General features: G+C 42.1%; 1 protein-coding gene across 1 annotated transcript in view; it reads left to right on the top strand.

Annotated features, from left to right (window-relative positions):
- The window catches only part of Zranb3 (zinc finger RANBP2-type containing 3), a 199381-nt gene that overhangs the window by 127864 nt on the left and 43760 nt on the right, over positions 1-27757 (top strand). Inside the window, 2 exon segments of the mRNA XM_051147304.1 lie at positions 21311-21430; positions 24740-24859. Of these exon segments, the coding sequence (XP_051003261.1) occupies positions 21311-21430; positions 24740-24859 (240 nt within the window).

Raw genomic sequence — 27757 nt, 5'->3', positions numbered from 1 at the left:
TCCCAGTGCTCCATGTCCAGTCACTAAACCCTACTATCCCATCACAATACTCTACTGTGCCATCACAATTCTCTTTCCTGGCATCATAGTCTCTTATAGTCCCATCACTGTGGTCTATTGTGCCATTACAGTTCTCTATTTTGAAGTCACAGTGCTCTTTTATCTAGTCACAATACTCCTTTTTCCCAATCACAATACTCCACTATGTCATCTCCATTCTGTATCACACTGTCAGTGTTCACTATTTTGAGGTCATGGTCTTCTATTGTCCCACCACAGTGCTCTATTGTTCCATCATATTTCTCTCTTGTGCCATCGCAGTGCCCTATGTTGTCACCAAAGTTCTTTATTATCCCATCACAATACTCTTGTGCCATCACAACTCTATATTGTTCCATCACAGTTCACTATTGTGAAGTGACAGTGTTCCATTGTCCAATCACAGTACTCTATTATGCCATCACAATACTGTATTGTGCCATCTCAATTTTATATTGTGCCAGCACTGTTCTCTATTGTGAAGTCACACTGCTCCTTTTTCCAGTCACAATACTCTATTATCCCATCACAATACTCCATTATGTCATCTCAGCTTAGTATTGCGCTGGCACTGTTATCTATTGTGAGATCATGATCCTCTATGCTCTATTGTGCCATAGTAGTACATTGTGTCACATACTTCTCTATTATCCTATCACAATACTCTATAGTGCCATCACAATTCTGTATTTTGCCATCACAGTTCTCTATTGTGAGGTCACAGTTCCCTATTGTCCTATCACTGTGCTCCATTGTACCATCACAGTTCTCTATTGTGATGTGACAGTGCTCGATGGTCCAGTCACAGTACTCTATTATGCCATCACAATACTCTGTAGTGCCATCACAATTTTCTATTGTGCCATCACAATTCTGTATTGTGATGTCACAGTCCCCTATAGTCTCATCACTGTACTGCTTTGTGCTATCACAGTTCTCTATTATGAAGTCACAGTGCTCCATTGTTCAGTCACAGTACCCTATTATACCATGACAATACTCTATTGTGCCATCACAGTTTTACATTGTGCCATCACAGTTCTCTATTGTGAAGTCACAGTTCCTGATAGTCCCATCACTGTGCTCCATTGTCCCATCTCACTTCTCTATTGTGAAGACACTGTGCTCCATAGTGCAGTCATGGTACCCTCTTATCCCATCACAGTACTCTATTGTGCCATCACAATTTTATATTGTGCCGTCAAAATTGTCTATTGTGATTTTACAGTCCCCTATAGTCCAATCACTGTGCTCCATTTTGCCATCACTCTTCTCTATTGTGATGTCATAGTGCTCCTTTGTCCAGTCACAAACTCCATTTTCCCATCACAACACTTAATTGTGTGATCTCAATTCAGTATAACGCTGTTCCTGTTCTGTATTGTGAGGTCATGGTCCCCTATTATCTCATCACAGTGCTCTTTTGTGCCTTTACATTTATCTCTTGTGGCATCACAGTGCTCTATTTTGTCACATACTTCTCTGTAACTCATCATAATACTCTATAGTGCCATCACAATTCTATATTTTCCCATCCAGTGCTCTATATTGTGAGGTCACAGTCCCCTATAATCCCATCAGTGTGCTCCATGTGCCATCACAGTTGTCTATTGTGATGTCCTTGTGCTCCATGTTCAGTCACTGAACCCTACTATTCCATCACAATACTCTACTGTGCCATTACAATTTTCTGTTGTGCCACCACAATTCTGTATTCTAAAGTCACAGTCGCCTATAGTCCCATCACTGTGCTCCATTGTGCCAATACAGTTCTCTATTGTGAAGTCACTGTGCTCCGTTATCGACTCACAATACTCCCTTTTCCCATCACAATACTCCATTATGTCGTTTCCATTCTGTATGGCACTGTCACTGTTCACTATTGTAAGGTCTTGGTCTCTTAGTGTCACACCACTGTTCTCTATTGTGCCATCAGAGTTCTCTTTTGTGCCATCCCTGTACTCCTCTGTGTCACCAAAGTTCTCTATTATCCCATCACAATACTCTTGTGCCATCACAAATCTATATTGTGCCGTTGCAGTTCACTATTGTGAAGTGACAGTGCTCCATTGTCCAATCACAGTACTCTATTGTGCCATCACAATACTCTATTGTACCATCTCAATTTTATATTGTGCCATCACAACTCTATCGTGATGTCACAGTCCCCTATATCCCATTACTGTGCTGATTGTGCCGTCACAGTTCTCTATTGTGAATTCACATTGCTTCTTTGTCCAGTCATAGTACCCTATTATCCCATGATAATACTCTTATGTGCCATCACAATTTTGTACTATGCTATCACAATTCTCTATTGTGATGTCACAGTCGCCTATAGTTCCGTCACTGTGCTCCATTGTGCCATTACAGTTCTCTCTTGTGAAGCCACAGTGCTCCATTGTCGAGTCACAATACTTCTTTATCTGATCACAAGACTCCATTATGTAATCTCAATTCTGTATTGCGCTGTCACAATTCTCTATTGTGAGGTCATAATCCCCTATTGTCCCATCACAGTTCTCTTTTGTGCCATCACAGTGCTCCATTGTGTTACATAGTTCTCTATTTTCCCATCACAATACTCTTTAGTGCCATCACAGTTCTGCATTTTACCATCATAGTTCTCTATTGTGAAGTCACAGTGCTCCATTTTCCAGTCACAGTACCCTATTATACCATCACAATACTCTATTGTGCCATGACAATTTTATATTGTGCCATCACAATTCTCTATTGTGATGTTACAGTCCCCTGTAGTCCCGTCACTGTGCTCCATTGTGCCATCACCGTTCTTTATTGGGAAGTCATAGTGCTCCATGTCCAGTCACTGAACCCTATTATCCCATCACAATACTGTGCAATTACTATTTTATATTGTGCCATCACAATTCTCTATTGTGATGTCACAGTCGCCTATAGTCCCATCACTGTGCTCCATTTTGCCATTACAGTTTTTTATTGTGAAGTCACAGTGCTCCATTAATGAATCACAATACTCCTTTTTCCCATCAAAATATGTCGTCTCAATTCTGTTATTCGCTGTCCCTGTTCTCTTTTGTGAGGGTGTGGTCACCCTACTGTCCCATTACAGTGTTCTAGTGTGTCACTATTATATTATACTATATTATATTAATTATAATTAATTATATTAATTACATTGTGCCATCACAATTCTCTTTTGTGATGTCACAGTCCTATATAATCCCATCACTGTGCTTCATTCTGCACAACAGTTCTCTATAGTGAAGTCACAGTGCTCCATTGTCCAGTCACAGTACCACAACCAGTGATCCACAGCTCCCTTGCACTGTGGGTCCTGTAATCATCCTGGGTCTCTCAATGTGCTTTGGGTCAGGCCAAAGTGTCCACAGCCTTCTGGGTCCCCTTGTAGCACCGGAGCTCTCCAGGGACTGAAGCAGGTTGGGCTGAGGGGGTCTGATGGCCACTTTACTCCCTGTCTCCACGAGATATCTTTATTCACAGAGCTTTGGTGCTCCGCTGGTCTGTGGTTCCCGGTAGCATTTCAGGAACCAGACCACTCGCAGATTCCAGGTTAGTGCCATGGGGTCCAAACCACGGATGCCCTGAGTTCAGTTCACATCTTTGGACCCAAACGGGTCTCAGGGCCTAATCCACGCACTCAGTCCTGTTAGTGCTGAGTCCAGCCAGGGTCACGGGCCCAAACCGCACACTGAGCTCGCTGAGTTCAACTAGCGTCTCAGGGCCGGGACTGTGTGCCAAGTTCAGCTAGGGATCTGGGCCCAAACTGTGTGCCAAGTCCAGCCATAGTCTCAGGGCCTGGCCAAGCGCCAAACTCAGCTAGGGTCTCAGGACCCAAACCGCGTGCCAAGCTCAGCTAGAGTCTCAGCACTGAACTGCGCTCCGAACTCTGCCAGGGCCTCTGGGCCCAAACGGTGCGCCAAGCTTAGCTAGAATTGCAGGGGCCAAACTGCACACCAAGCTTAGCTAGGGACTCTGGACCCAAACTGAGTGGTGAATTCAGCCAGGGACTCTGGACCCAAACTGCATGCTAAATTCAGCTAGGGACTCTGGGCCTGAACCCACGTGCCGAGGTTAGCTAGAGTCTCAGGGGCTGGAATACACACCAAACGCTGCTAGGGTCTCAGGGGCCAATCTGCACGCCAAGCTCTGCTAGGGTCTCAGGGACCGAACCATGCGCCGAGCTCTGCTAGGGTCTCCAGAGCCGAACCAAGCGCTGAATCTAGTTTGGGTCTCAGGACATGAACCATGTGCTGAGTTAAGCTTGGGTCACAGGGCTGAAACTGCACGCTGAGTACTGCTAGAGTCATGGGATTCAAATCTTGCACAGAGTCCCCTCGCCCGCAGCAATTTACACTGGTCACCATGTCTATCACCTCTGCTGGAAGGTTCCCAGCTGCAAACCTCAGCTGCTGCCACTGCCGCTAACGCCCTGTTCCAAGAAAATCCCCACTCTTCCCGTGTGCAGGGGTACACAGGTTTTCTGTATTTTGGTCCTTTCGAACTCTGGAGTACTCCCACTGTAGTGGGGTGGGCACCTTGGTGTTTCTGGTTCAGAATTCCATATAATGCCCTGAATCGTTTACTGTAGCTTCTAAACATGGTCCATGCTGCTTGCCGCCATCTTGGATCCATCCACAATTCTCTATTGTGATGTCACAGTTTTTTATAGTCCCATCAATGTGCTCCATTGTGCCATCACAGTTCTCTATTGTGAAGTCATAGTGCTCCATTGTCCACTCACAGTACTCTATTATCCCATCACGATACTCTATTATGCCATCACAATTCTATGTTGTGCTGTCACTGTTCTCTATCGTGAGGTCATAGTCCTCTATTGTCCCATCACAGTGCTCCAGTGTCCCATCACAGTGTTCCTTTATGACATCACAGTTCTCTGTTGTGGGATCACAGTGCTCCATTGTCTCACCATAGTTCTCTATTATCCCATCACAATACTCTATAGTGCCATCACAATTCCATATTGCGCCATCACAGTTCTCTATTCTGAGGTCACAGTACCATATTGTCCCATCACTGTTCTCGATTGTGCCATCACTATTGCCCTTTGTAAAGTCACAGTACCATATTGTCCCATCACTGTGCTCCATTGTGTCACCATAGTTCTCTACTATCCTATCAGAATAATCTATTGTGCCATCGTAATTCTATATTGAGGCCTCACAGTTCTCTATTGTGAGATCACAGTCCCCTATTGTCCCACCATTGTGCTCCACACTTCTCTATTGTGTGCTATCACAATTCTCTATTGTCCAATCACAGTGTTTCTCTGTGTGGTCACAGTTCTGTATTGTGAAATCAGTCCACCATTGTCCAATAACAGTACTCTATTATGCCTCACAATACTTTATTGTGCCGTCACAGTTGTATATTTTGCCATCACAGTTTCTATTGGTGAGGTCACAGTTTCCTATTGTCCCCTCACAGTGCTCCATTGTGACTTAGTAATTCTCTGTTGTGAAGTCATAATGCTCCATTGTGCACTCACAGTACTCTGTTATCCCATCACAATTCTATATTTTGCCATCGCTGTTCTACATTGTGAGTTCACAGTCCCTTATTGTCCCTTCATTGTACTCTATTGTGCCACCAGTTCTCCATTGTAAATTCACAATACTCCCTTATTCCATCACAATACTCCATTATGCCATCATAATTCTATATTGTGCGGTCACAGTTCTCTATTGTGAGATCACACTCCTGAATTGTCCCCTCACAGTGCTCTCTTGTGCCATCACAGTGCTCTATTGTGTCACCATAGTTCTCTATTATCCCATCACAATACTCTCTTCTGCAATCACAATTCCATATTGTGCCATCACAGTTCTCTATTGTGAAGTCACAATGTTCCATTGTTCTATCACAGTACTCTATTATCCCATCACAATACTCCATTATGCCATCACAATTTTATATTCTCCCATCACATTTTGTGTTGTGAGGTCACAGCCCCTAATTGTCCTATCACGATGCTGCATTGTGCCATCACAATTTTCTGTTGTAAAGTGACAGTGCTTCATTGTCCAATCACAATACACTATTATTCCATCACAATACTCTATTGTGCCATCACAATTTTATATTGTGCCATCACAATTCTTTATTGCGTTGTCATAGTCCTCTATAGTCCCATCACTGTGCTCTATTGGGCCATGACAGTTCTCTATTGTGAAGTCACAGTGCTCATTGCCCAATCACAATACTCTATTTTCCCATCACAATACTCCATTATGCCATCACAGTTTTATATTGTACCATCACAGTTCTCTATTGTGAGTTCACAGTTCCCTATTGTCCCATCACAGTGCTCCATTGTGCCATCACTGTTCTCTATTGTGAAGTCACAGTGTTCCATTGTCCAATCACAGTACTCTATTATCCCATTACAATACCCTATTGTGCCATCAGAATTCTATATTGTGCCATCACAGTTCTCTATTGTGAAGTCACAGTGCTCCGTTGTCCAATAATTGTCTATTATCCCATCACAGTACTCTATTGTGCCATCGCATTTCTATATTTCACCATTACAGTTCTCTATTGTGAGGTCACAATCTTCTATTGTTTCATCACAGTACTCCCTTGTGTCATCACAATTTTCTATTCTTTCATAACAGTGCTCTGTTTTCCCATTACATTAGTCTTTTTGACATCACTATTCTGTATTATAGCGTCACAGTTGTCCATTTTTTCATCACAATGGTCTGTTTCTCATCATATTAGTCTATGGTACTAACACAAATCTTTATTGCACCACCACATTTCTCCAGTGTGAAGTTACAGTCCCCTATTGTCCCATGACAGTGCTTCATTGTGCCATCATTGTTCTCTCTTTTAAAATCACAGTTGTTCATTGTGCCATCACAGTTGTCTTCTGTTTCATAGCAGTGCTCTTTTGTCCCATGGCATTAATGTATTGTGAGATCACAATTCTATATTATGCCATCATTGTGTTCCATGTGTCCTCACAGTTCTTTGTTATGCCATCAAATTTCTCTATTGTACCACCGTTCTCTGTTATGAAGTTACAATCCCCTATTGTCACATCACACTGCTCCTTATTTCATAAGTTTTCTATTGCTTCATGGCAGTGCTTGGTAATCAAAATAACCCTTCTCTATTGTCCATCAAGTTTCCATATTGTGCCATTAGTGCTCCATTTTCCAATGAAGGGATTCTATTATCCCATCACAGTTCTCTGTTTTTCCATCAAAGTTCTCTGTTTTCCTATAACTATGCTCTTTATGGCATCACAGTTGTCTATTGTGCCATCACAAATCTCTGTTGTCTCATCACGGTACTCCATTATGCCATCACAGTTGTCTTTTTTTCATAACAATACTCCATTGTCTCTTCATATCAGTGTATTTTGACATCACATTTCTATATTGTACCATCACAGTCTCCATTGGTGAATCACAGTACTCTGTTATCCCATCACAGTACCCCATCCTGCCAATACAATTCTGTATTTGTACCATTATAGTTCTCCAATATGAAGTTACAGTCTCCTACTGTCCCAGACAGCCCTCCATTGTGCCATCACTGTTCTCTATTGTGCAATCACAGTGCTTTTGGGGACATCACTGTTTTCTTCAGTTTCATAACAATGCTGCTTTGTGCCATCACATTAATCTATTGTGAGATAACAATTCTATATTGTACCATCACTGTGCTCCCTTATGTTATCATAGGTCTCTATTATGCCATCACATTTCTCTGTTATGAAGTCACAGTCCCCTAATGTCCCATCACAGTGCTCCATTGTTTCATCTCAGTTGTTTATTGTTTCATCACCTTGCTTCATTTTCCCATCACTGTACTCAATTGTGCCATCACAATTCCATATTACACCGTCACAGCGCTCCATTGCTCATTCACAGTTCTTTGTTATTCCATCACAGTCTGTATTGTGTCATCATGCTCCTATATTGTCTTATAACAGTGCTGCATTTTGTCATCACAGTTCTCTATTGACTCATCACAGTGCTCCATTGTAATATCCCAGTATGCTGTTGTTCCATCTGTTGCCCCTTGTCCTTCAACATTTTATTTTATCCTATCACAGTGCTCAATTGTGCCATCACAGTTCTCTTGTGTCCACTGATAGTGTTCCAATGTCACATAACAGTTCTCTATTGTCCCATCACAGTGCTTCATTGTGTCACTACAGTTGTCTATTTTCTCATCACAGTGCTACATTGTAACATCACTGTACACTGTTGTTCCATCATAGTGCTCCATGTGCCAAAACACTTTTCTATTGTCTCATTACAGTGCACTATTATGCCAAAACAGTTCTCTATTGTCCTATTACAGTGCTCCATTGTCCCATCATTGGTCTCTATTCTGCCAGCACAGTTCCCTGCTGTGCCATCACAATTTTCATTAGAGTGCTCCATAATCCAATCACTGTTCTCTGTTATTCCATCACAGTCTTCTATTGTGCAATCACTGTCTTCTGTTGTTCCATCACAGTGCTCCATTTTGCCATTACAGTTCTCTGTTGTCCCATCAGAGTGCTCCATAATCATTCTCTCTTGTCTTATGATAGTGCTTCATTGTGTCATTCCAATTTTCCATTGTCCCATAATAGTACCTAATTTTGTCATCCCATCACAGTGCTCCACTGTGCCTTCACAGTTCTCTGTTGTCCCATAAGTGTTCTTTACTGCCATCACAGTGCTCCATATTCCAATCACAGTTCTCAATTATCCCACCACAGTTCCCTAGGGTGCCATCACATTGATCCATCACAGTTCTCTTATCTCATCGTAGTTCTCTATTGTTTCATCACAGTTCTTTATTGTCCCATAACAGTGCTCCATTATGTCATCACAGTTCTCTACTGTCTCATCACAGAACACTCTTGTCCTTTCACAGTGCTCCATGGGCAAAGACAGTTCTGTATTGTTCCATCACAGTGCTGCTGCATTGTGCCAAAACAGTTCTCTATTGTCTCATAACAGTGCTCCACTGTCCCATCATAGGTCTTTATTCTGGCACCACAATTCTCTGTCGTGCCATCTCAGTTCTCTTCTGTCCTATCAAAATGCTCCATTTTCTCATCACTGTTCTCTATTGTCTCATCAAAGTGCTGAATTGTGCCATCTTAGTTCTTTGTTGTTTCATCATAGTGCTCCATTGTGCCATTCTAGTTCCCTGATGTCCTGTGACAGTTCTTCATTGTGCCATCTCAGTTCTTCATTGTTCCATCATAGTTCTCCATTGTGCCATCACTGTTTTCTATTGTTTCATTATTTTGTTCCAACATGCCATCACATTTCACTGTTGTCCCATCACAGTGATCTACTGTCATCACAGTTCTCTGTTGTGTCATCACATTGTCTTTTTTCCCATCAGAGTTCTCTATTCTTCTGTCACGTTGTTCTATTGTGCCATCACAGGTCTCTGTTGTCTCATCTCAGTCTTCCATTGTGCCATCATAGTTGTCTATGGTTTCATAACAGTGCATGTTTTCTCATAACATTAGTCTATTGTAATATCACAATTTTATATTGTACCATCACAGTGCTCCACTGTCTGATCACAGGGTCTCTAATATGCATCACTGTTTTCTGTTGTAAAGTCATAGTGCTCTATTGTCTAATCGCTGTACTCTATTGTGCCGTCACAATTCTGTTTTGTACCGTCATAATTCTATATTACGCCATCTCAGACCACCTTTGCACCATCACAGTTTTCTAATATTTCATAGCTGTGCTCCATCACAGTTAGTCTTTGGTGACATCACTATTCCACATTGTACCGTCACAGTGCTCCATTGTCCCATCATATTAGTCTATTGTGATATCACAGTTTTATGTTATATCATCACAGTACCTCATTGTTGAATCACGGTACTCTATTATCCCATCACAATACTCTACCCTGCAAATACAATTCTGTATTGTACCATCACAGCTCTCCAATATGAAGTCACAGTCTCCTACTGTCCCAGACAGTGCTCCATTGTGCCATCACTGTTCTCTATCACAGTGCTTCTTTGTGCCATCACAGTTGTCTTCAATTTCATAACAGTGCTGCTTTGTCCCATCACATTAGTCTATTGTGAGATAACAATTCTATATTTACCATCACTGTGCTCTGTTGTGTCATCACAGTTCTTTAGTGTACCATCATAATTCTATATTGCACTATCACTGTTCTCTATTAATAGTGAAGTCTGAGTCCCCTGTTGTCGCATCACTGTGCTCCATTCTGCCATCAGAGTCCTCCATTGTGCTATCACAGTTTATACCATCACTGTGCTCTGTTATGCCATCACAATTCTATATTGTGCCATCACCATTCTCTGTTGTCCTATGAAAGTGCTCTTTATGCCATCACAATTGTCTATTGTTTCATGACGGTTCTTGGTTGTCCCATAACCACTTTCTATTGTCCATCAACATTATATATTGTGCCCTCAGTGCTCCATTGTCCAATCACAGTTCTCTACTATTTCATCACAATATTGTGTTTAGCCATCCCAATTCTCTATTGTCTCATCACTATGCTCCATTGTGCCATCACAGTTCTCTACTGAGCCATCACAGAACTCTGTTGTTTCATGACAGTGCTCCGTTGTCCCATCACAGTTGTCTATGGTTTCATAACAGTGCTGTTATCCCATCACATTAGTATTTATGACATCACTATTCTACATTGTACCATCACATTGCTCCATTGTGCCATCACAGTTCTCTATTGTAACATCACAACTCTATATTGTAACATTACAGTTCTATATTGTGCTATCACAGTTCTCTGTTTTCCTATAACAATGTTCTTTATGCCATCACAGTTGTCTGTTTCATGACAGTGCTTGGTTGTCCAATAACTGTTCTCTATCGTCTATCAATGTTCTAGATTGTGCCAATAGTGCTCCATTGCCCAACCACAATTCTCTGCTATCCCGTCACAATACTCTGTTTTGCCATTGCAATTCTCTATTGTGCCTGCACTGTGCTCCATTGTTTCATCACAGTTCTCTATTGAGCCATCACAGCTCTCCATTGTCTCATCACTGTTCTCCACTGTGCCATCACAGTTGTCTATTGTTTCATATCAGTGCTCTGTTGTCACAACCCTTTAGTCACAGTCCGCTGTTATCCCATCACAGTTATCTCTTGTGACATCACTGTGTCCCATTGTGTCACCATAGTTCTCTATTACCTTATCACAATACTCTATTGTGCCATCACAATTCTATATTGTGCTGTCATAGTTCTCAATTCTGAGGTGACAGTCCTGTATTGTCCCATCACATCTATTGTCCAATCACAGTGTTCCATTGTGTCATCACAGTTCTATATTGTGATGTCACAGTACTCTATTATGCCATCACAGTTCTCTATTGTACCATCACAATTCTGTATTCCGCTTTCACAGTTCTCTTTTGTGAAGTTACAGTCCCTATTGTCCCATCCCAGTGCTCCATTGTGTCACCAAAGTTCCTTATTATTCCATCATAATACTTTATTATGCCATCACAATTCTATATTTCACCATCACTGTTCTCTACTGTGAGATCACTGTCCCCTGTTGTCCCATCACAATTCTCTATTGTCCAATCACAGTGTTTCATTGTGTCATCACAGTTCTCTATTGTGAGGTGACAGTGTTCTATTGTCCAATCACAATGCTCTATTGTGGCATCACTTTTCTATGTTGTACATCACAATTCTTTATGTGAAGTCATAGTCCCCCATTGTGCCATCACAGTGCTCCTTTTTGTCATCACAGTTCTCTCTTTTCCCATCAGTTTTCTATTGTTTCATAACAGTGCTCTGTTGTCCCATCACATTAGTCTTTTGTGACATCACTATTCCATATTGTACAATCACGGTGCTCTAATGTGTCATCACAGTTGTCTATTGTTTAATCACAGTGCTCCAGTGTCCCTTCACATAATTCTATTGTGACATCACAATTCTATATTTTACCATCACAATGTCGCATTGTTGAATCATGGTATTCTCTTATCCCATCACAGTACTCTACCCTGACAGTACAATTTTGTATTGCATCATCACAGTTCTCCAATATGAAGTCACTATCTCCTTTTGTCCCATGACAGTGCTCCATTGTCCCATCACAATTGTCTTCTGTTTGCTAACAGTGCTCTATTGTCCCGTCACATTATCTATATTGTTCATCACTGTGCTTTGTCCTCATAGTTCTCTATTATGCCATCACAGTCCTCTATTGTACGGTCATATTCTACATTGCGCCATCATAGTTCTTTATTGTGAAGTTATAGTCCCCTATTGTCCCATCACACTGCTCCTTATTTCATAAGTTGTCTATTGTTTCATGACAGTGCTTGGTAATCAAAATAACCCTTCTCTATTGTCCATCAAGGTTCTATATTATGCCATCAATGCTCCATTTTCCAATGAAGGTATGCTCTTTATGGCATCACAGTTGTCTATTGTGCCATCACAGTTGTCTTTTGTTTCATCACCTTGCTTCATTTTCCCATCACCATACTCTATTGTGTCATCACAATTCCATATTGCACCATCGTAGTGCTCCATTGCTCACTCACAGTTCTCTATTGTACCATCACATTCCTATATTGTCTTATAACAGTGCTGCATTTTGTCATCAGTTCTCTATTGACTCATCACAGTGCTCCATTGTAATATCCCAGTATGCTGTTGTTCCATCTGTTGCTCCATGTTCCTCAACAATTGAATTTTATCTTATCACAATTCTCAGTTGTGCCATCACAGTTCTCTTGTGTCCAGTGATAGTGCTCCAGTGTCACATAACAGTTCTCTATTGTCCCATCACAGTGCTCCATTGTGCCCTCACACTCCTCTTTTGCTCCATCACATTGTTCCTTTCTCCCATAAAAGTTCTCTCTCTTGTACCATCACAGTCATCTTTAGTCCCATCACAGTGCTCCATTCTGTCACCATAGTTGTCTATTTTCTCGTCACAGTGCTACATTGTAACATCACTGTACACTGTTGTTCCATCATAGTGCTCCATGTGCCAAAACACTTTTCTATTGTCTCATTACAGTGCACTATTATGCCAAAACAGTTCTCTATTGTCCTATTACAGTGCTCCATTGTCCCATCATTGGTCTCTATTCTGCCAGCACAGTTCCCTGCTGTGCCATCACAATTTTCATTAGAGTGCTCCATAGTCCAATCACTGTTCTCTGATATTCCATCACAGTCTTCTATTGTCCCATTACACTTCTCTGTTGTCCCATCATAGTGCTCCATTGTCATCACAGTTCTCCATTTTCCCATCACAGTTCTCTATGGTGCCATCACAGTGCTCAGTTGTGCTATAACACTTCTCTGTTGTCCCATTACATTACCCAGTACTCTTCGTAGTGCCCCATTGTTCTATTACAGTGCTGCATTGCACTATCTCATACCTGCCCTTTTCCTTTGCAGTGCTCCTTTGTCCCATCACAGTGCTCATTTTCCTGTCCCTATGCCTTACTATTTAATCAAAGTGCTCCTTTGTGCCATCACAATGTTCCACTGTGCTATCGCATTACTCCACTGTCCCTTGACAATGCTCCGTTCTCTAACTACAGTACACCTTTGTGCCATTGCAGTGCTCTATAGTTGCTTTTGCTCAGACTGTTTTAGTACAGCAACAAAGATCAAAATAGAGATATGGTCAAAATGTATTGCATAAAAGAGATTTTTAATTTAAAAAAATCACAGTGCCTTTGTCCACCATTCCTATTCTTCACTGTTCCATCACAGTACTTCTTTTCCTCTTGTCCCATCATGGTACTTTATTGACCCTTCAAGGTGCTGCATTGGGCCATCATAGTGTTCTGTTTTCTGTCACAATGCTCTACTGTCTTCACAATGTCTCACTGTCCCATCATAGTGCCCCTTTCTCCCATCACATTGATGCACAAACCTGTGGCAGTGCTCTTATGTACCCTCGAAATTCTCTATTCACAGTTCCCTACTGTTCTATCACTATGTTTCTTTGTCTCCTTTCCTTACAGTTTTCCATTGCTCTATTACTTTGTCCCATTGTCCCATCACAGTTCCCCATTATCCTATCATAGTGCTCCAGTATCTCATCATAGTGCTCATTTGTCCTTCTGTAATATTCCACTGTCACATCACATGCTCCAATATTCTATCATAAAGCACTATAGCCCCATAACAATTCCTCATTAGTATAGTGCTCTGTTGTGTCACCACTATGCTCCATTATTCCATCATAGAGCTCTGTCATCACAGTGCTTCATTGTTCCATGACAGTGTTCAATCTTCCCATTAAAGTGCTCTATTTTGCCCTTTCAAGGCTTTGTTCAGTGCTCCATTGCGTCTTCACTGTGCCTCGTTGTCCAATTCACTGGGCTGTCATAGTACTGCATTCATTGTGTCTATTGTGCCATCACAGTGCCACACTGCTCCTTTGTCATGTCACAGTACCCCACTGTTGAATCAGTTTGTGCTCAGTGTGTGTGTCTGTCTCTGTCTGTCTGTCTGTGTCTCTCTGTCTCTGTCTGTCTGTCTGTCTGTCTGTCTGTGTCTCTCTGTCTCTCTCTGTCTCTGTCTGTCTGTCTGTCTGTCTGTCTCTGTCTCTCTCTCCCTCTCTCCTCTCTCTCTCTCTTCTTTCTCTGCTGCTAGGGTACAGTTACAGCGCGCAGGAAACAGTTTGTGGAAACTCACAAAGTTTACTGAGAACTGGTGTAGCAGACAGCCAAAACTAGGCAAGCACCTCTACCTCTGAGCTGCCCAGCCCCAACAAGAAAGACATTGTTGTTGGTTGTTGTTATTGTTGTTTCTGTATCTATTTTGTTTGCTAGTTTGTTTTTTAAGACAGAGTTTCTCTGTGTCACTGCCCTGGCTGTCCTAGAACTTGCTTTGTAGACCAGGCTGGCCTCAAAGTCAGAGATCCACCCACCTCTGCCTCCCGAGTGCTGGGATTATAGGCATGCGCCACCATGCCTGGCTTGTAATACTTAACTATGAATGCAACTGATAAACATGAAGATTCCCCAGAATTAGACTCAGCATAATATAGTCTGGCACATCTGGCAGATATTCAGGGCTGGAGAAGTGACTCAGAGGTTAAGCAAACATACTGCTCTTGCCCAGGACCATGGTTTGATTGAAAGCATCCACATCAGTGGGTTCACAGACACCTGTAATTGCAGTTCCGGAGGACACAGTACCTCCTTGGGCATCTGCACTAGGATGTATATACATAATTTTCAAAGACAGATCTTTTCAAAGATCCATTTACCTTATGTGTGGGTGGTTTGTCCGTATGTATGTATGTGCACTGTGTGCATGCAAATCCTATGGAGGACATCAGAGAACATCGCATCTGCTGGTACTGGAGTTACAGTTGGTTGTATGCTGTCATGCAGGTGCTAGGACTCAAACCTGATTCCTCTGCAAGAGCATTGAGTTCATCATTTTAATCCACTGAGTCATCTTTCTCACCCTCCAATGACCCTTTAAAAAACAAGATATATGTAGTATATTTGGTTCGATCAGTTATCATTTATTTGGGGGGCACATTATGACATTGTCTCTTTTTTAGTGAAAACCATTTCAAGAGAAATGTCAGCTTTTTAAATGAAAATTATTTTAAAAAAACCAACCCATAATTTAAATGCCTGTCGCTTTGGTGATGATAGCATTCTTCAATGGCTTGTTTGCTAAAGGGAAGTGTCTTTAAACATGTCCCCTTTCGGCACAAATTGTGTATCCTATTTAATTCCTTTACTATATTAACAGGGGTAGAATCCCACCTAAAAATGCAGTGAGAGATAATAAGGTCGGTACAGTGTTCTCTGCTGCCCACGGCCTGGGAGGAGCTGCAGAGAGCTTATTTCTCTGCTTCATCTGTGGCTTGGAAAAGTGTGACTCTGAGCCAGGAACAGAGAGCCTGCCTCCTCTTCATTAATAGAAAGCAGTTGACAGTAATCAATAAAGTGTATATGAAATGCTAGTATTAGTATCTTCGTAGAGGCAACAGTATGAAAAGGAGTCCCAGACGCTTAAAATCTGTGATTAGGACTGTGATGGTGCCTTGGTGGTCAAAGTGTTTGCTGTGCAGCATGCAGACTGGAGTTTGGTTCCCAGAACCCGTGTAAATCTAGCACATCTGTGATCCCCGTCTGAGGACTTGAGGGCTTTAGAGGAGGCTTCTTTTGTGCCCGCATTCCCTTAGCTGCAAGCTGTGGCTGTGAAAGTGGAAACCATCTGACACTTGCCAAACTCTAAAGAATACTCTGCAATACGGGTCACCTCTGCTGTAACAGGAAAGAGAAGTTGGGCTCAGTTCCAAAACTACAAAGGCAAGTGGAAATCTGTGTAGGCTGAAGAAGTGAGTGGATGGAAAGTTGCTTAAAAAGACACATGATGGGTTGGGGGATTCTTACAGAACTGACCTGACTGAATTTTTTATTTTTTAATATTTGTGTTCATGAGTGTGGTATTCATTTGTATGAGTACTGGCAGGGAAATACCGTGGTGCATATATACAGGTCAGAGGGCAAACTGGCCTGTAAGTTCCTGTCTTCTGTCTTATTTGAGATAGGGTCCCTTGTTTGCTAGAGCTTATCTGGCCAGCAAGTTTCCAGGGATCCTGTCTCCATCTCCCTCCTCACTGAAGGGGCTCTGGGGTTACAGGTACCTCACTGCAGGAGCTCTGGGGTTACAGGTACCTCCTGCCACGCCTGGAGAAGAGCATCTTCCTAGCATTTTTCTCAACCCCGGGCTCTTTTTAGTCTTCCTGCCTCACCCTTTCCTAGGTATTTGAACCATTTACTTTTAGGGTGTGTATATGTGTGATGTACCATATATGTGTGCTCATGTGTGTACAGGTGTGCATACCCATGTGCATGGGTTCCAAAGCTAAAGAATGGAAGTGAGTGGTTTCCCCTGTTGTTTTTCAGTGTGTTCCCTTGAGACAGAGTCTCTCACTGAACTGGAAGTTCCCTGTTATAGCTGAGCTGGCTGGCCAGCAAGCTCCTAGGATCCTGCCTGTCTTCACTCCCCCAAAACGGAGTTACAGACATGCGCAGCCTGGCCCAGCTTTGAGATGGTACTGGGGATTTGATTCAGTTCCTCATGCCTGTGGAGCAAAAGCTCTTACCCACTAAGTCGTGGCCCCAGCCTCAGCCATAAGCCTTTCTAAAGCAGTGGATTGAGAGAGCTTGGGCTTCTGTCAGCGGCTCTGGTCCTGATGCAGGGTACCTGATAAGAGGAGGGTGGCAATAGCTCACATGAGAGGAAGGCATATGAAACCAGGTTACAGCGGTTGTTCCAGTTGTAAGTCTAGATTTGGATTGTCATGAATGTACCCTTTAAGCATTCCAACTTGACATTGTGCTTACTGAAAAGCTTATCCCCGTAAATATAGCTCTTTAGGCAAACATGCACTTTATTGAAGTGCTTCGGTTGCCATGACAACATCTCTGGAATTTATAGCAGCTTGTTTTGAGAGAACTTCATTTCCACTCTCTGAGGCTAAAGTTCCTTCCAGCCTCCAGGCTCACCATATGATGAATTCCATTGTTCAGAAGATTTAGACATGCAAAATACAGCTTGCAGAATAAAACTTGGGCCTTTGCAGTTAATGGATATGAATTTTAGATAGGTAGTTTTAAAAATTTTAACTTAAAAAAAATTACTTAAGCTATGTTAACAACCGAAAACAGTCACTCCAAAAAGAAAAAAAAAAGTCTGTCAACTTTATTCCCCAGTGGCAGACACTTTCAGTTCATGAGAAAGCTGAGTGTTGCTCTTTGTTTTGATTCACTCAAATCTCAGTGCTATACTTTTGTAGCATCTTAGTCTATATTACTGCTCATGTTGTAGTTTCAGCTATATCAACTGGTTTGTCAATAGACAAAACAAAATTTTACCTCTTTGTATCTCTGCTCCGCTCCCCAGATATATACCTGTCTTCTTCCCATTCTTCCATTCAAGTGATATAATTTTACTAATTTTTTAAATTATGCTAATTTTGGCCTGATCAGTATCACTACATACGTTATATTAGACCCATGTTTAAAATATTTGCAAGTGAACCATGGGATATATTGTTGGTTTATTTTTTATGCCTTTTAATGTACTAAGAGATTATAGATGTTTAAGTCAGGGTAAACATGCAGTGCCTTTTTTATGGTGAAAACGTTTAAAGTTCTTTCTTCTTGCTCTATTTTTTCGAAATATGCATTGCAATGTCGAGGACACCAGAATGTCTTGCTTGTGTTTAATTGCATCTTTGTTTTCAAATATCATTTTCTTTTCCCTATAGCTCACTTCATTTTCTTTGGCATTAGTCACTTTCAGAATTATCACCATCCTGTTTTTCTCATTTCCCTTCCCTTTCCTCTTTTTTCCCCTTCTTCTTCCCTCTCTTCCCCTCCCTCCTCCTTCTCCTCCTCTCCTGTTCCCCCTCCTCTTCTCTTTCTCTTCCCTCCCCTCTTCCTCCTACTCTATCCTTTTTCCTTCTTCTCTTCCTCCCCCTCCTCCTCTTTTTCCTCCCCTGCTCTTCCTCCTTCCTATCTTCATTCACTCTCTCCCTTCTCCCTTCCTCTTTTCTTCATTCATTCCTTTCTTCCTGCTAGATAAACCTAGAAACTTGTACATACTAGGCAAGTATGTGCTCTATCACTGAACTATATAGCCAGTCCTTCAGTATCTGTTAATATAACCTTTATTGAATCTTCATGATTTGTATGCATTATGCCCACCCCCTGGTTTCATTATGTGCTTCTGTAACAGAATACTTGAGGCTGGATCATTTATAATCAATGTAAGATTATTTAGCTCACAATTCTGGAGGCCGGACAGGCCAATATCAAGATATCAGCATCTGATGAAGGCCTTTGTGCTGCTTTACCCCACGGCAAAAGACAAAGAACAAAAGAGGAGAGAGAATAAAAGATTTCCTGAGGTCTCCCGCCTTCTCATAAATAGCACCCATTCATTCCTGAATGTGGAACCCTCATAACACATCTCTGTAGGCCCTACCACCCAGCACTGTTGTAGTGGAGATCACGTGCTTAGTGCATCTTCTTTAAGTGTGACTTCACACCATTTTGCTTGCCCTCAGTCCAGGATCCTACTTATCCAAACAAACTCAGGCTTACCCCATCAGAAGAATGTGTCTGCAGTTTGCTGCCAGGATGGGTGGAGTCTGTACCTGTGGCATGGAATCTGTAGCCAGGATGAGGCCCAGGCTTGTGCACAGCCCTCTACTTCCACATCCTCTTAGCTTGTTCCTGTCCTAGCTCCCCTCACCCTCTCCTTCCTGGGCCTTCGACATGACTACAAATAGCATCCATTCACTCATGAGTGTAGAACCTCTCCTTAGGCCCTGCCACTCGGCACTGTTGCACTGGGGATTACATGCAGCATGTATTCCTGTACATTCCATATGGCCAGCTTAGGACCTCTCAGAATGGAGCATCGCTTTCCAGGCATTATGCACTTCTTAGCTTCCACAGAGTCTGCTTTTGACTTTGATGCCTATGTCCTTTGCTGATCTTAGACTAATAGGTTGAGTGAGTTCAGCCTGCCATCTTTATCCAAAATTTCTAAGTAACTGTATTTTTGTTGTTTATTAAGACATTTGCTTTCATTTTGTTTATATGTATTTGTATGTGCTTATGCTTATATATGAACATATGAACATGCATTTAGGTGCCTGTGGAGGCCCTAAGAGAGCATCAGATTCACTGTAGTTACAGGCAGTTGTTAGCGACACAATGTAAGTGCTGGAAGCTGAATTTGGGTTCTCAGGAAGAGCAGCAAGCACTCTTAACCACTGAGCCATCTCTCCAGCCCAGCCTCTTTTATTTTTTTCATTTTGAATCCTAGGCTAGTCTGCAGCTCACTGTATTTCCCAGGCTGGCCTTAAACTTGTAACCTTCCTGGCTCAGTCTCCTGGAGTGAAAGCATATACCCCACAATCACCCAGTAACTAGTACTAACAGTTAAGAGATAGTATATTTATATTTTAAATGTAAGTTACCCCATCTTTATCTCTTACTCTTTCTGGATAATTTGGACAGACTTTAGCTAAGAACGTCCATTCACAATTAATTTTTATTCCTTCTACATAAATTTCCCCATACATTCTGTTATCTTAGACTTTACCTCTTGTGCTCTTGAGCCTGTCACCTCAGATTCTTCCAGAACCTTCTTGTTTTATTGTGATTTCTGCTGCTTTGATAACACACCATGACCAAAAGCATCTTGGAAAGGAAAAGATTTATTTCACCTTATAGTTTATAGTCCATCATCCAAGGATGTCTGGGCAAGAAGCTGGGGAAAGGAGCTGATGCAGAAGCCATGGAGGGAACCACTTACTGGCTGTTCTTCATGGCTTGCTCAGCCTGCTTTCTTATAGAACCCACGGCCACCAGCACAGGGATGGCAGCATCCACAATGGACTGGGCTCTCCTTCATCAATCATTAATCAAGAAAACGTTCTACAGGCCAGTGTTATAGAGACATTTTAAAGTACTTACTTTTTTCTACTTTCTCCTTAACCCTTTCCCTTTTACTTGTGTAGAACTATTTTAAGATCTAAACAGTGGTACCATTCTCCTCTTACCCATACCTGATTTCTCCTTCCTCTTCTCTCTCATACCCCACCTGTGCTGTTGTTTCGGTCTGAAGTGCCCCCCAAGGCCCCTCTGCTAACTGCAGGCTGCGGGGATCAGAAGGGCACTGATCTCATCAGAGGCTGACTTCACTCAGATTTGTCATGGGGTGGCATCACTGGGAAGAGGTGTTGAGTAGCTGGTTAGAGCCTCACTGAAAGAAGTGGCATTCTGAAAAGATGTTTAATCTTTTCTCCAAAAAGTCTGTGGTGCCTTTACCCGCTGCTGCATAGCTGCTGCGAGATGAGTAGCGACCTCCATGGCAGGCTGCCTGCATGACGTTCCGCCTCCCCAGGACTCAGGACTGACCAGAGGTTGAAAGGAAACTTGTCCCCAAAACGAGCTTTCCATGCTTCAAACTGATTGCCTTAGTTATTTTGTCATAAAAATAAGGAAAAGGGGGGGCATACTCAGATAGCTTTTCCACACGCCTCATATATGTGGGAGTTCCAGGGTAGTAGGCTGCCTGGAGAAAAAACAGCCAAATGCCATGGACATGTGTGTCTACAGATACTTACTGTTGCCGGGTGCTTTTCCCCCCTTGATTAAAAGTGGCATGATGCTTTGATAAAAATGTCGACCATGTTAGTGAAACTTGACTTCCCTGTTTAGGCAGGTGCAGTGAAGGACTACATTAAGATGATGCTACAGAATGAGTCTCTGAAGTTTCTGGTCTTCGCTCACCATTTGAGTATGCTCCAAGCTTGCACAGAGGCTGCCATCGAAAATAAGGTACTGTGATGATGTTTCTATGAAATAATTTCTAGAAGGCGCATTTTCACTATACTAAGTATCACTTTTAGTCTCATGATTTATGTGTTTTTTTTTTTTTTATCTTTTTTGGATAAAGTTTTAAAAATACTTTATTTAATAACAATTTATTAAGTATTTTCTTTAAATTCTTAATAATATTATTACTATGTATACGCTTTTCTTCTTTATATCAATCTTAAAAGTTTTCTTCTGTTTAATTTATCTGAGTTAATTAAGGCTCTTCTGTCTTGACAACCATTGTGGGAACTCCCTTTCTGTCCCTGGAGAATGTTGCTATAACAAATGAAAATCCTAAATGGTTCGATTTTACCAATGACTCAGGAGCCAGATATTGGGGTGAAAACCTGCTAGCAGAGAGTTAAAGAAAGCACTCAGATGACCTTCCTACACAGCTCACATCCTGATGGAAAAAGTCAAAAAGCCACAAGCCAGAAGATTGCTAGTTCACCCAACAGCCCAGGAGGAAAAAGCTAAAATCCAAAAAGGCTAAGAGTTCCTTCTACTTCTCCACAGTGTCTTAAATAACCATCTCTCAAATTCTTTCCTTTCTACTTAATCCCTATCAGCTGATTTCTTGCTCCACCTCTTGACCTAGGGTTAACTTTATTAAATCCTGTGTACAGAAGGCTCTTGGGTTAAAAGTGTGCTAGGGCTGAGCCACACCAAACAAGAAACAGGTATTTACAGCTCACGATCTCGGATCCACAATGGGATCAAATATCCTGCAACAGGAGATACAGGGCATGAAAGTGACTTAATCGCACCACCACCTAACTGTGACTAATGGAAGAGAACAAATCCAAGGAAAACCATTGCCCCCAGTGTATGTGACCACACACTACAGACACTTGTCACTAAGAACGAGCATAGACTCAGTAAAGCGCATGGCTTCTCCGTGAGGTCAGGGATCCTCCCCGACTCCTGAGATCCACCTCGATGCCAGTGTTCACATCAGTGACAGCATCTCCCATTGTTCACTTCAACGTTGTACTTGCCATCTGTCCTGTAAGTGCTTGGTGCTTGCTTGAGTGTTTGGAGGCAGCTGTAAGAAATTTCCTGGCACGTGGTGTGCATCTTGTACAGGTGGAGGAATACAGCCAGTACAGGTCGGTGTTTTCAAAATCAGGACTAAAGCCAGGTTAGACATGAACTAGTGTGTTCATGATCTGATCTGGTGTCTTCTTTCACAGAAGGATTTACGATGGTATTGTGTGATGCCATACCATGTCACCGATACTTTCTCATTGATGTTCACTCTCTGAGAAAGACTTTATTAACTTTACAACTAATCTTTTAAATGCCTAACCAAAGAAAAAAGATTCATATTGTTTTCCTATTCTGAATTTATTTAATTTTAAATTTTCTGGATTCTGATCCAGGCATAGCAATCCACTTTTCCTCCTCACATCCGTCCTACTGATGTGTTGGACTCTCAGCTTCACAGAGTTAAAAATGTAGGTATTCATGGAGGGAGGTGGAGTTCTCCCCAACTTTTTCCCTACCCGAACCGTGTATTTTCTTTAGAAAGATCCTGCAAGGATTTTATAATCTGTACGGGATTCTAAGTGGCTCATTGGTCAGGTTTGTATGCTTCCTGAAGAAACAAAGTTACTAAGTTAAGGCTGGAGGGATGCCCTGGTGAGTGAAGTGCTTGCTTCGCAAGCTTGAGGGGCTGAGACACAGCAGGTGTCTGTAATCCCAGTCCTGCTGTGAGGTGGGCAGCGGACACTGGAGGATCCTTGAAAGCTCATAGGCTGCTGCGAGCCTGTTGTACATGGCAGAAAAGCTAGGTGAAGGCAAGGACCGCCCCCTGAGGGGGTTATCTGACCTGCACTTCCACACCATGGCAAACACCTGCACTCACACGTATGAACAGGTTCGAAAGCCAAAAAAAGAAAGAAAGAATCATTTAATGATACTTGATAGTCTCGTTTTAAAAGTAAATATATTTATTTTTTAACTTTTATGTGATTTTTTTTTCATGGAATCTATACATCTTTAGGGTAACTTATTTTTATGAGGTTGAGCTAGTTCTTTTTAGCTACTTCTAACACACGGCTCTTCTTCACAGCTTAAATTGCTCTTGAAGACAGTCTGTTCAGTTTAACACTTAATGATTCTCCATTTTTTAAAGGTGTGTGTGGGTGTCTTAATTCCTCACTTCAATGGATACAATCATCTTACACAGTTCTTTTAAGTTTAATAATGTGAAATAAGAGGTCATGAAAAGTAGATTTAGACTGTTACTTTGCCTGGTAATATTTAGTTATACTTCAGAAATGTACGAATCACTCTCTTTGTACCTTTCTAATACCTGAACAAAATCATCTCTCTTTTCTCTCTCATATGGTTTTGGTTTTACTCTGGAGTAACTGCTCCTGTGACCCTAAAGTTACTCCTCCCTGCTGCCTAAAGGTTGTGTATTAACTTGTATAGACTGTTACTGGAGAAATATTTGCTTCATTTGAAAAGGTATGCACAGAGCTCCTGTTGTGTTAAAGTGGTTGTCTAACTTATTTTTCTATTGCTGTGTAAAGATACCATGACCAAGGCAGCCTTTAGAAGAAAGAGTTTACTGGGCTTACAGTGTCAGAGTGTGAGTCCGTGACCATCATGCCAGGGAGATGGCAGGCAGGCTAGTGCTGGAGCCAATGCCTAGAAATTAGATGTTGAGATTACAACCACAAGGCAGAGAGAGAGACTACCTGAGAATGTCATAGGCTTGTGAAACCTCCACACCTACCCCTAGGAACACACTTCCTCCAACATGCCCACACCCCCCAATCCTTCCCAAACCGTTCCACCAGATGGGGACCAAGTGTTCAACATGTGAGTCTCTGGACTCACATTCTCATCCAAGCCACCGTAGAGGTATGAGGATGCATTAAACATAGAGCCTATCTTCACGTAGGTTACAAAGTCAGAAATTGGAGTTGTGGGCAAAAGGTTCAGCAGGTAAAGGCTCTTGTCACCCAACCTAATAACCTGAGTTCAGTCTCTGAAACCAACATGGTAGAAGGAGAGAACTAACTCCTATAAGTTGTCCTCTAACCTCCATGTATGTACCATGGCACCCATGCATGTGCACACTCACATGCACGCACACATGTATAATAAAATTTTAAGTAAGAAATTGTTATATTTTGTTAAAATTCTTACTGTATAACGTGTGATGATGTACAATTTTAACCACGTTGCATCTTTATATGACTGAAATAAGGCTGCCCGGGGCTTGTCTAATTGTGCTCTTTCCCTTACTGATGCTAGGCTCGCTACATCAGGATAGATGGAAGTGTTCCATCTTCAGAAAGGATCCACCTGGTTAATCAGTTTCAGAAGGACCCCCACACCCGCGTGGCTATCCTGAGCATTCAGGCTGCTGGCCAGGTAAGGGATCCAGGTCCTGTGTGATAAGAAAGTGTCATGGACATAACGAATTGCCCACTAACTCTAACTTTATTGTAATTTTGTATCTAGATGTCAATTGTAGTAAGTATTCACTCTACTTGAATGCTATAAAATATAGAAGGCAGCCTCATACTTTTAGTTTTTGAAGTTTTCATACATGTACCTATATGTACCTTAGTCATGTCCACCCCTTACTACTTTCTTCAGCTCCCCTCACCCTCCTCCAACCCTCCTAACTTTGTTCCTTTTTTTTCAACAGCCCATTGGGTCCAATGAGTGCTGCCCATGTGCACATGGGTATGAAGTCACCCACTGGGCGTACACATCCTACCAGGGTCCACTCTAACCAGAGAAAGGTGACTCAGGCTGACCTTTGGCCTCTGTGCATGCACACACATGAGGGCTAACCAATGAAATGTTCTCAGGTAGATTCTTTCAGCCTGCACAGTAATAGTTCCACAAAGTCCTTAGCACCATATCCCTTCTGGCATTTTTGTATTGTATTGTTTTGTTTTGTGTGCTTGCCTATGTGCTTGCTTTTTTGAAATGAGGTTTAACTTTATTAGCCCTGGAAGACCTGGAACTCACTTTGTAGACCAGGCTGGCAGGTCCGCCTGCCTCTGCCTCCCAAGTGCTGGAATTAAAGGCGTGTGCCACCACACCCAGCCTCCAAGCAAGGATCTCTTGTCTAGGAGGGCAGCTCACATTCCTCCCTCAAATGACCAAGACAATCCATAAAACTTAAAGGGGGGGTCATTTAATTGGAGACTCAAGGTTCCAGAGGGTTAGAGCCCATGACCACTATGGCTGCAAACAAGCAGGCATGGTGCTGGAGCACTAGCTGGGAACTTCCGTCTCGATCCACAAGCACAAGGCAGAGAGCTTAACTGGAAATGGCATGGCTTTTTGAAGCCTCAAAGCCTGCCTCAGTGACACACTTCCTCTGATAAAACCACGCCTCCTAACCTTTCCAAACAGTTCCACCAGCTAGGGGCCAAGTATTCAAATATATAATCTATGGGGGCATTTGTATTCAGATCATCACAGTCCAGGTTGCCCACTGACAGTCATGTGTCAAAGTTAAAAAGGTCTGAATGAAGTAGATGTTTTATAAAATAGTGGGAGTTGTAGCCATATTAAGTGAGAAAGGATCCTTTTGGGCTTCTGCCTCAGTCTAAAATATTTTGATATGAATCCCTAAACCAGGCCCTTTAGCATGGAGGCAGGAGGAATGGTAGTAACTGAGTGTACTTCCATGGTATACACTTGGTTTATACCAAAACAGCGCTTACCCAGCTAGTTAGAGTGTAGAAAACTCTGTGTGTAGAGAAATTATGAGGAGGCAACAGGTTAGGGACCCACTAGGGGTTGCCTAAGGAATTCCTTCATGTTGGATTAAAGTTCCTACAATCTAATGTATGTATCAGTTAGCATATTCCAGCCATAGACAATACTACCAAGGACGTAAAGTTAGATATGGAGTGAGTGCTTCTGTCAGAGAATACGATAGATAAGATAAAACCAGGCAGGAAAGCCAGGGCTATCATACGCTTAAAATAAGAGTGTAAAAAAAATACATACATACATATATATACATATATATACATACACACACACACATTGAAATTAAGAATGTATAGGACACTAGGCATGGTGGCACACACTTTTAGTTCTAGCACTCAGGAGGCAAAGGCAGGTAGATTTCTGTGAGTTCATGGTCATTCTGGTCTACAAAGTAAGTCCAGGTCAGCCAGGGCTACACAGAGAAACCATGTCTTGACAAAACAAAAACCAAAGCAAAAAGAGAAAGGTTTTGAGCAGTCACATTTATTCAAGGTTGTGCTGCTGAAGCTCTTACATAAGTCAGCACTCCTATGCATGAAGACTGATTTCATAAGAACAAAGGGAAGAAGGGAGGGCTTTGTTCTGGGTGACAGCTCACATTGCAGGTTGACTATTCCTTAAAAGGATAGTGATGCTGTGAACGTGGCCATATGTACATGCGCATGCTTCTGTATATGTGTGTACGCATGCATGTGGAGGCCAAATGAGGGTCTCAGGGGTTGGGAATTGTAACTCAGGAATCATCTACCTTGTTTGTTTGATGCTTGGTTTGTTTCTTTGTTTTGGGCCAGGGGGTGGGGGGAGGTGTTGAGACCAAGTCTCTCTGTCCTGGAACTCACAATGTAGAGAGGCTGCCCTTGAACTCTCAGACTTGTACTTGCCTCTGTCCCCTGAGAGGTAGAATTAAAGGCACACACCACCATGGAGGACTTTTGCTTACTGAGACCTGGGCCTTACCAACTAGCGAGGCTGACTGGCAGCAGGCTCCGGGAACTTGCCTATCTCTACATCCTGAGTGCTGGAATTACAAGTGCACACCACCACATTCACCTTTTTACGTGGGCTCAGAGGAAAGAACTCACGTCCTCACATTTGCAAGGCAAGCATTTTCCTGACTGGTCTGTCTCCCTGCTCTGCTCAGATGCTTTTTACAAGCTTAACAGTGTCCCTCTGATAAATACTACTTGGCTTTTTTCAATATTACCTCTAATATAAGGCTTTGGGGTCCTAAATAGCAACATAAGTTTAGTATTGTGTTTAGTTTTATTCTGGTTTTATTACTTTTTGACCCATTTTATGAAGAGACTAATTTTCAAGGACTTTGTTGCCCTACTTAATGAATGATCATATGATTTTGTTATAACACAAAATATTTTAAGTTAAAGTAAAAATAATAGTGTAACAGTCTCAAAAATGCCTCCCTCAGCCAAGCATGTTGGCAGAGGCAGGCGGATCTCTGTGAGTTCGAGGCCAGCCTGGTCTACAAAAGCAAGCCCAGACTAACCAAGGCTACACAGAGAAACCCTGTCTCAA

This window comes from Acomys russatus, chromosome 6 (genome assembly GCF_903995435.1).
Source record: "Acomys russatus chromosome 6, mAcoRus1.1, whole genome shotgun sequence".
Classification (NCBI taxonomy): Eukaryota; Metazoa; Chordata; class Mammalia; order Rodentia; family Muridae; genus Acomys; species Acomys russatus.
Note: the sequence above shows the minus strand (reverse complement) of the source record. Positions and strands in the feature narration are given on the sequence as shown.